The sequence below is a fragment of the Apium graveolens genome, chromosome 2 (assembly GCF_009905375.1).
Source record: "Apium graveolens cultivar Ventura chromosome 2, ASM990537v1, whole genome shotgun sequence".
NCBI classification, from domain to species: Eukaryota; Viridiplantae; Streptophyta; class Magnoliopsida; order Apiales; family Apiaceae; genus Apium; species Apium graveolens.
In genome coordinates, this window is record NC_133648.1 from 271,945,287 (window position 1) to 271,955,989 (window position 10,703).

General features: G+C 35.3%; 1 protein-coding gene across 1 annotated transcript; it reads left to right on the plus strand.

The window, feature by feature from the left end:
* The first annotated feature begins 1,511 nt into the window (after positions 1-1,511).
* On the plus strand, positions 1,512-2,603 carry LOC141700882 (uncharacterized). The gene has a single exon (XM_074504555.1). The coding sequence runs from the start codon at positions 1,512-1,514 to the stop codon at positions 2,601-2,603; it is 1,092 nt and encodes a 363-aa protein (XP_074360656.1).
* The last annotated feature ends 8,100 nt before the right edge of the window (positions 2,604-10,703 follow it).

Consider the following 10,703-nt stretch of genomic DNA (forward strand, 5'->3'; position numbering starts at 1 on the left):
TGTCACACAAATTTGGAGATTTGTAACAACTCCAGATCATTGAAATATCTGTTCAAATATTGTTTAAAAGGACATGATACCGCCATCATGTGTCTGAGGAAAAAAACAAACAACAAAAAAGGGTGTACAACCACAATCACTCCTGAGAAACAGCCGCTTGATGAAGTCAAGAAATACTTGGATGGAAGATATGTTTATGCATCTGAAGCATCATGGAGGATATTTGGTTTTGACATCCATTCCCGGTGGCCTTCCGTTGAACGATTGCCAATACATCTACCGAATGACAATCATGTGTCGTTTAAAGGCACACAAAATCTACAGGAAGTTTTCGACAATGCTGGAACAAAGAAAAGCAAATTAAAAGCATGGTTTAATGCAAATAAAACATATACAAAGGCCCCAAATTTAACCTATTCAGAATTTCCAAGCAAGTTTACATGGCATCCACAACCAGGTATCTGAAAATAGAGGAAACGAGGTGATGTCATCGGTAGGCTTGCTGAAGTACATTCATCTAGTGGTGAACTATAATATCTCTGCATGCTCCTGCTCAGGATTAAAGGTGCTGTATGTTTTGATGATTTGAAGACAATCAACGACCATGTTTATAACTTTTTTCACGAAGCCTATGCCGCGCTAGGTATCCTCCATAACGACCAGCAATGGCACGAAGCTATAGGTGAAAATGCGCATACATCCATGCCTCCACAATTACGTGTCATGTTTGTCAACATTTTAGTATACAGTCCAATCTCTCATCCGCGTAGCCTTTGGGAAGCTCATTAGGGATGCATGTCAGATGATATTCTTCTTGTCAGGCGATATCTCACTGGGAATCCAAACCTTTGTCTATCAGATATTGAGATCCAGAATTACACTCTTACATGTATGATCTGTAAATAATTCTTTGTACATGTTCCATGTTTGGATTAATGTTATCAAGTTTTATTAATGTTATTGCAGAGATAGAGAAATTGTTGAATGATATTGGTAAAAACCTTAGAAACTTCCCAGATATGCCATATCCAGGAGATGATTATTTTCCAACTCTGAGAATAGACTAATTCTTGAGGAAACATCCTATGATACAGAAGAAATGAAGAGAATCCACACAAGAAATCATAGTCTTCTCAATGATGAACAGAAGATAGTCTATGATTCCATTCTTGACAATATCAACCAGAAAAAGGTGGCATTTTCTTTGTTTACGAAAGTGGAGGATGTGGAAAGACTTTCTTATGGCAGACACTGTGTTGTCGATTACGATCAGAGCATAAGATTGTGCTTCCCGTTGCCTCATGTAGTATAGCTGCCGTGTTGCTTCCTGGTGGAAGAACCGCACACTCCCGCTTTCACATTCCACTCAAGCTTGATGAAAATTGTTCTGCCGGTTTAAGACACGGGATATTTCTGAGCTACTTCAGCGAACTGATTTAATAATTTGGGACGAGGCTCGTATGTAACATCATCATGCTTTTGAATGCGTTGATCGATCCTTGAGAGATATTATGTCTGCTATTGATAAAAGCAGAGCTAAAAAGCCATTTGGTGTTATAACCATTGTTTTTTGTGGAGATTTTAGGCGGATGCTTCCCGTCATTCCAAAAGCGTCAAGGGCTGAAGTTGTCTGCTCTACCCTCAATAAATCTAAGCTTTGGGAATCCTGTGAAGTATTTTTATTAAAGCAAAACATGCGGCTTAATGCAGGAAATAGTGATTTGGAGAACAAAACCATTGCGGACTTTAGCAAGTGGCAGCTTGTTGTCGGTGATGGCAAAGAAACCAATATTTCTCCAAGTCCAGACACTGGTGAAATGTTAATAAAGATTCCTGATCAATATATCGTTCATACGTCCGGAGATCCAATCCAGAAGCTTTTTGAAGTGACGTACCCAGATTTTATACAAAATATCTCTTCACATGAATACCTCAGATCAAGGGCCATACTCACACCTACCAATATCGTGGTGGATGAGATTAATACAACGATACTTGAAAAAATTCCTGGCATGGTTTATACTTATCTGAGTCAGGATTCAATTGATGATGCAGGTGATGACGATAATGATTTTAGATCCGCGTTTCCAGTTGAGTATCTAAACTCTATCAATATGCCTTGCATTCCTAAGCATGAGTTAAATTTGAAGGTAGGATTCGTCGTCATGCTTCTGAGAAACTTAAACCAGATCATGGGATTATGCAATGGTACAAGAATGATTGTGAAATATTATAGGAAGAACAATATTGAATGTGAGATTTTGTGTGGCTCTCATGTTGGAACGAAACATCTAATTCCTAGAATTAAGATGATTCCAAGTGACACGAACTGGCCGTTTGAATTTAAACGCGTTCAGTTTCCGATTCAAATATGTTATGCCATGACGATTAACAAAAGTCAGGGACAATCACTTGATACAGTTGAGCTTTACCTTCCTAAAGCAGCTTTCTCACACAGACACATTTATATTGCTATATCCAGAGTGACACGACCTGAAGGCCTCCATATTCTCATAGATAGTGATGATGGTATTAGCACAGATATTACAAATAATTTAGTTTTTGAGGAAGTGTTTTACAATTTTCCAAGTGTAGACAATTGACATGACATATTAAGAACTTCCTGTAACATTTTTCTATATTTCCTTCTTAACTCAGGATTTATTGTGTTTGATATATCAATGGTGTAAGTTCAACATCCTAAATATTACACTTTTTTTTACTGCACCCGTGTATGACCATAATATAAACAATAAATCTCCAATTATTTTGTCTATTAAAAATATGTATAATCTGTTTGATTAGGAAGATTTTCTTAATTGTTTATATATTGTGCATATTTTATTAGGAATTGGATTACAGTTTTCCCTTTTTCTGTTGGCAAAAACCCAAATGATAAGGTTGGTTAGTTGTCATAATCACATCAAACACTTACCTTAAGAATTATCAGTAAATTAAACCGGGATATTACTCTAATTCTCATTTAAAGGAATAGATTTGCACTATCAATTTCGAGCTAAATTGTTGGCATCTCCCTAATGCCTTGCTGGTTAAATATATTTTCAACATTTTTACAGGAGTTTTGTCATTTGCTAAGCATCATCCTTTTTTCTCTCAAGAGTTCAACCATTTTGTAAGATCTTCAATTCTTTAAGCAATTTATATAGTTCTTAGAATATTGAATGTATAAATATCTTACCTGCTGAGTTGTTATTAAATTTTTTAATAAACTTTTTTCTTGCTCTTCTTATAGTGATCTTTTTCAATGGAATCATTTGATCGTCTATCCAATCTCGACAAGGCAAGCACTAACTGGAAAATTAGGTCAGGGTTACCAGGATGTGGGCTAACATGACTTTAGAGACGAACTCATTGAAAGGCTACAATCTTATTCTCCTTGACGATGATGTATGTTTTAAATTTATTCATCTTTGCGTTATTTGCTGTCAATCCTTTTTTCCAGTATTATATATTTATGTCATTTAAATTATCTAAATGTAGGATAACCATGTTCATGCCTTTGCCTATCATAACATTTGGAATGGATTCAACACGAAAATTATGGAAGGCAGTGTCTATGTTTTTGACCAGTTTGCAGTTAAAGATCCTGTTCGAAACTTGAAGCATGTGCAGTCAACGCTCTGCATCAGATTTACAGGTTCCACTACTGTGATGACTGCTGATGATGATGGCATGATCCCTTCGCAAAAGTTTGAGTTTTTAGACCTGGGAGATTTGTTTGCAGAAGCAAATAAATGTCTTCCTCAACAGCAGCCTGAATTTGCAATAGGTCTGGTAACACACTCTTTTAACTCGATATTGTCATAATTAACTCATATGAAACAATTCTCCTACAATTATAAGACAGTCTACTTTAATATTATGTAAATAAATTTTATGTTAAACATATATAATTGGAGTTGTGGAGGAGTATGAAGGTTTGAATAAGTTTCATACTCGATACGGAGATAGGGATATTGTGAAGTTTAGAATATGCGATTCAAGGTAATGTGCATATGTATATTTGATCATTAGTGTAATTACGCATATACACCGCATATTGCTAATAGATTATTAACATATATGATATCTAAACCTATTTTGTAGTAATACCCACAAAGTTACTGTTTGGGGTGATCTTGCTGTGTCGTTCAACAACAAGATGGCTGGAAATCCCAAAAAACCGATCATTGCTATTATAACAAGTACAAAAGTGACTACATTTATGAGTAAGTACTTATGCAATCAAATCTATTACATGGTTATATTCTTGTTGATTAAACAATTAACTTTATTCCCATATACAGGTTCTGTTCAGATTGGTACATTACCATCTACTCATCTATATATAAATCTAGATGATGAATCTATGAATGATATTAGGCAGAGGTAACAAGTAAATATAGAGTTAAAATTAACTTATCGACGTTTTGCTTTATTTTTTAATTTCTTCTATATGTTTAGGTAGCTTGAGGAAGGATATATAATGAAAAGAGACAAATTATTCCAAGCTAAATAAATTGAACTGGTTCCTACATTATTTGAAAAATTGTCACTCAAAGACCTTAATGAGAATCTAACATACGATCACCTCAAGGTATTGCATTTATATAATATTCAGAAATGGTATTTTTTATATGGTTGCTTTTGTTGTTAAATATTACATTTTCATCGTACCCCAGAAAAGAATTTGCTGCACCTTTAAGATCATTAAGGTCGATGAGGAAACAAATTGGTGGTTTTATAGCTGTAACAAATGTCTCCACGAGGTTGAGCGCATTGGAACAGTATTTAAATGTACCAATTGTCCTCGAAACATTCTCGTGTCTCCGAAGAGGTAACCTAACTATTTTAATTTATTGGAAATATTTGTAGGCTTGATACTGTTAATTAAAGCCTAAAAAATATAGCTAACTATTTTCTCAAGGTTCCGTATCATGGTCCTTGCCGAGGATGAGACATTTGCCTGTAATATTGTTTTGAATGATCGAGTTTCAAGAAGAGTTCTTGGAATAAGTGCTGCAAAGGTGGTTTCTGATTACGATAAGGTAAATAACTGTTGAAATAAAACAGCTGCAGCGTCACCATGTTATACCACATATGCATTCTTATTTTCTACAACTGTGTTCAGGATTCCTCCAAAGCCTTTCCAGAAGTGATTAAATCATTAGTCGGAAGACTAATTTCAGTTGAGCTCGGTCTGATAAAATCAAACATTGTTGAGGATAACAACATCTTTTATGCTGATGATTTATATGAACCAACGATGAACACTCCAACTATAATAACCCCCAAAATTTTGAACTTTTTGTAACCCTTATGAATAGTGTTTTTGTTGATATTTCTGAACAAGAAAACTTTTCATGCCACACTATGTAGGGTTTCTTTTATGGATATTCTGAGATTTTATTGGTACTCTATATGGTATATAAGTGTATGTAAAGATCGTCAGAATCCAATTCCGAACACTTTGATTTTTTCCCGGAAATCCACTAGATACGGAAAGAATTGAGTATAAGGTAACAGGATAAAAAGGATTTAAATTAAAGGATTATAAGAGAGGATCATAAAAGGATTATAATGTATTGAGAAAGGTTAAGGAAACCCAAGTAATAAGATCCCGGGTATGATCCCTCAAACGAGAAACGAGAACGAAAGTTAAGCGAACCGTATAACAGATCAGCGGTCATTAGGCAAACAATTAGGAAGTTAATCAAGGAGGTTAGGGATGATGAGTTCATCCAACCAATAAGAAGAGGGCAAGTAAGGGATGATGACATCACAAAGTGACATAAGCATGACATAAGGGAAGGAATTGTTGGATGATTTAAAACCACACAAAGTTCAAGGTTAAAAAGGTAATTAACCAAAACAAATCAAAAGAAAATCAACCAACCAAAACAAACCAAAGCAAACACAAAATCATTTCATTTCTCCCACATTTGCTCTCGACTTTCCTCCATTTCAAGAAGAAATTTTTTCAAAATTCAAGTTCCAAGCTTCCTTAATTGGTAAGTTAATTATCTAGTACTCCTTATGCATAGATATAGCTATCCTATGAGTTTAAGCCTCCAAATCATTCACAATCTTCTCCAAGAAATCAATGAAGAAGATAATGAATAGTGATTTCAAGGTTTTTAACTTGATTTTTCTTGTTTTTCCTTTAAGATCCAAGCATCCCTAAGACATCTCAAGGCTTCTCAAGGCTTCCTACCTACTCACAACACTTCAAGGAAGGTATATTATCTCTAAACCCTAGCTTTACTTTGTATATTAGGATGATTTTGGTTTTAATGGTAAAAGAGTAGCTTAATGCTTGTAGGTTTAGAGTTTGGGTTGGAGTTGTAGTGAATTGAATGTTGAAACTTGTTGATTAGTAAATGACTTAAGTATAGTTTTAAATTCATGATTGAGAATAACATAAATTGGAGAACTTGAGGTTTAGGGGGCTGTTGTAGTGTGATATGTATGGACTTTTATTGTATGAATGGATTGGGGTTGATTGGTGATTGTTTTGGAATGGTATAAATTGAGAAATCGCGTAAACATAGCCGTCGTAATGTCCGATTTACTTTAGACTGCTTTTGTTCATAACGTTAGGACCCGAGAACTCCCTGCTAGGTTTTAACCATTGCCATGTTTAGATAGTTCATGTTACGAGCTTCGTTTTGATATGTGGTTCGTTTGATTCCGATGTACGGTTTAGGAGAAACGGCCGTTTTAAGTAACGACGTTTCGCGAACGAATCATTACCCCTCGTCTTACTTTGAAACATAGGTTAAAGACCTTAAAAACTAATTGGAGTATGAAACATTTATGTAAAGTGTAATAGGCAGTTGGTAAGACACTCGTGAAGGAATCGCCTTAAAACTCGTAATGGTTAAATTATTAAAAATGGTGGACCCGAGGGTACTCAAGTGACTTAAGAGAATCAGTAAGCGCAAAGCGAGCGTTAGAGTCTAATTTGGTTAAAGTATAGATTTACAAGTGACTTTGGTTTAATTCCAACTCACATGTTGTTTATAGGTTACCAGACTCGTCCTGAGCCATTTGTAACCCCCAGTCGCTCAGGCAAGTTTTCTACCCGCTATACTGTTGTTGTGATGTATATATGTATATGCATTGTCTTGTGATAAATGCATGTTGGTTAATTAGCAAATTCTTGCGATATATTGTAGCATGTGATATGGAATATATGCATGTCTATTCCGTAATCTTGATACATATATCTATTGATTCAGTTGCATAATACCTATGCTAGAGATAAGTGGTATTTGAGTTTACCCTTAGTATAGGGGATCAAAAGGTGAACATATTTCTAAACCGGGAGTCGATGTTCCCGAGTATATTATATATATATTTATATATATATGGATGTAGTTTTCAAAACTATTGATCGAATAAGTTTTATTCGATAACTTTATTTTATTTAATGAATATTATTTGAATATTTATCTGAGGACTTATGACTCAGTTTATTTTATTATTTGAATATGATTCGAATATCCATTCGAGGGCTTATGACTCAGTTATATTATTTAATGAATATTACTTGAATATTCATTTGAGGATGTATGACTCCGTTTATTTTATTTAATGAATATTATTTATAATATTCATTCGAGGTATTATGACTCTGCTTATTATTTAATAATATTCCTTATTTTATTAAAGAATAATGTTTCGATAATCAAACTTATTTTCGATTATTCAAATAAAGATAATACTTTCGTATAAGTATATCTTTGGTTATTTAATATCCATTTCAAGTATGAGTTTTAAAACTTCTACTTCGAATATTTTTATAAGGATTATCTTTATGAGAATATTATTTAAATAATAATATTCAAATATTTCTAATATATCGGGACTGATTTATTTTAATAAATCAGCAGTACTCCAAACATTCTTAAAAATGTTTTCGAGTCTTCAAAATGATTTTTAAAGTTAGAGTGGACCCCAAAACTCATTTTTATATTTAAGATCTTCCTTTCAAAGGGGATTTAAATACTCGCTCAAAACCTGGGGGATCCGGCTCTGTGGTGTATTTTACATTCGCAACGTGGTTGCTGTTTTGAGAAAACAATTTGATTACTTGCCCAACGTTCGGGAAGTAAGTCCATCTAATTGAGTCGGCATAAGCGACAGGCCGGGGTACGGTCTATCATAGTGTAAGTGGCTAGGTGGCAGTCCATCAACGCATAAGAGGCCGGGTGGCGGTCCAGCACAAGGTCCTTATGTGGCTAGGGTGATGACCGGTGGGGGATTCATCCATCTACTAGTAGAAAAGGTTACTTATTGGTATCTTTGCCTGATCAGCAAGATATCGGGTTTATGCCAAAATTCTTTTCCTTTCCAAAATTCATTGGATGTTACAAACTCCGTTCATACTTTACATAACAGAGGTTCCAGGAAATGTTTAAGAGATCTATATGTGGATATATATATCGGGACTAAATAAAGTATCTCGTAACATTATTTCATTCAATAATATTTTAAAGATTGAATCTATTCAAGTCTTATCTTGTGGTCTCATCTATGGGATGACCCTTTTGAAACCTATAATACTTTGAACAGTGGTAGTTCAAGTAGCCTTATAAATGATATAAGTATAGTGAAGTATTTGGTAACTTCATCCCTTATTTTTGCTTATATCCAGTAAGTAATTATCTTACACTTGATAAAGGATTTTAGTAAGTTATCCATTTAGATACTTGCATTATTGTTTACACTATATATTATCTTGCGAGCTGTAATGCTCACTCTTGCTTTATTTCTTCATCACACAACAACAGTTAGTAAAGATGGCCAGACTCAAGCAGACCCAGCGCAAGAGCGTGGGAAGCGCCCCGCGCCTTCCCGTTGAGATCATAGCTGCTATAGCTGCAGAGGTAGATCTATCTGTAGATCAGACCTTCTACTTTTGAGAATCAATTATGTATAATTATAACTTGTGGCAGATAATGGCAATTAATTGTAAACTTATTAAGTGATCATTTTGGGTTGTAATAACTTTTAAATTGTGGATTCAAAGACTTGTACTTATTTCAATTTCATCTCTGAGACTATAACGGGTTGTGGTGTGTGTTAGTATGGGGTCACAGCATAAGGTTAACTATTATTAATTAAGTGAAGTGATATTGTGGAAAGAAAGACCGTGACGACCCGGATCCCTGACCCCGGATCTGGGGGTGTTACAGAAATGGTATCAGAGCTAAGCGTTATAAACCTCAGAGATGATGCGACGATGTAATAATAAACTCACAAAAATAATAAGAACTCTTGCCAAGTTCATGGTCGGACTACTTAAAGTAGCGCTGACAGTTAAAAGCCTTACAGGAACCCTTATAAGTATCATGATAGTAACTTAGCTCGTTTAATGTGTAGGCGCATGAGATAGAGGACCCTGAGATGTTCGAGCGTGAGCATGATGAGGCACTGCTAGATGTCGAGGATCAGGAGGAGCCTGAGATGGAGGAGGATGAGGAGGACCCCTCCGAGGAGTCAGAGACAGAGGTCATTGCTATTTTAGATGAGGAGGACCCAGATGAGGTCCCAGTAGCTGAGGAGCGTGTCGGACCTATGGTAGTGTACACTGGTACCTCTTTACCCACACTCCCGGTGGTTAGAGCTCCTACCCCTCCACTATTATCTTGGATCCCCTATGATGATAGCTCGGAGACCCATACTTCCGAGCCTAGGCAGACCGAGGAGGCACCCCCAGCGGCTTTGGATTCACCACCTCTCGACCCTGCCCATAGGCAGTCTTTGTTAGCCCACGGCTATGTTCAGGATGTGCTGAGGACCCGAGTGGCTGTTGCTGAGGCCCGGCTGGATGAGGCCAGAAGGGAGTTGGATGCGGAGAGGGCGGGTAGGCGTACCCGAGCTTATGAGACTAGGGCTGCTGTAACGACCGAGGAATTACGCTTGCATTATATTATAATAATAATAAATTATGTGTATTATTATGTGATTAACTGTGTTGAGGCATTAAACCCTAATCGTTATGTGCTACATGTTGTCTGTTTTGATCTGAACATGTTTCGGACATTTATTGAGTGTTTTATTGCAAGTTATATATTTTATATCAAAACCCGTACAGCTCAAACAGTATTTTAAAAGCCCGTATTTCAAACAAAATCATTGGCCCTATTTTGCCAAAAATGCCCTATACCGTATCGCTATTCTGAACCCCTAGACGTTTTACAAATTGACCTTTTTCGCGAAAAACGACTTTTCCGGACCCCTTCGGGTACCAAAAACCCCACAAAAATCACATTTTTATTTTTATATGATCATGAAATTATCATATATCATTTTTCTTTGTATTTTTGTATTTTTCACAATTTTTGGGAATTTTTAGTATTTATTTTGTATTTATTGGATATTTAAAAATTCAATATTAATACCCAAAAATTATAAAAATTGGGGCCAAATATTTTTATTAGGAGTGTAATTAGCCCCTTAATTTTATTTAGGGGTATTATTTTCAGTACTATAAATAGCTGTTTTATTATTAATTAATTAGTTAATTATTATTAAAAATCCAGAAAATCAAGAAATTAGTTTGTTGGTGAAGAACAACTGCAGAATTAATCTCTAGATTTGAAGGTGATTCTGTTGTCCAATTTGATCATGTGAGTAACCAAAACGATCCTTTTGATCTCTACTTGCTATTCATACCATCAATTTTGTGTTTTATA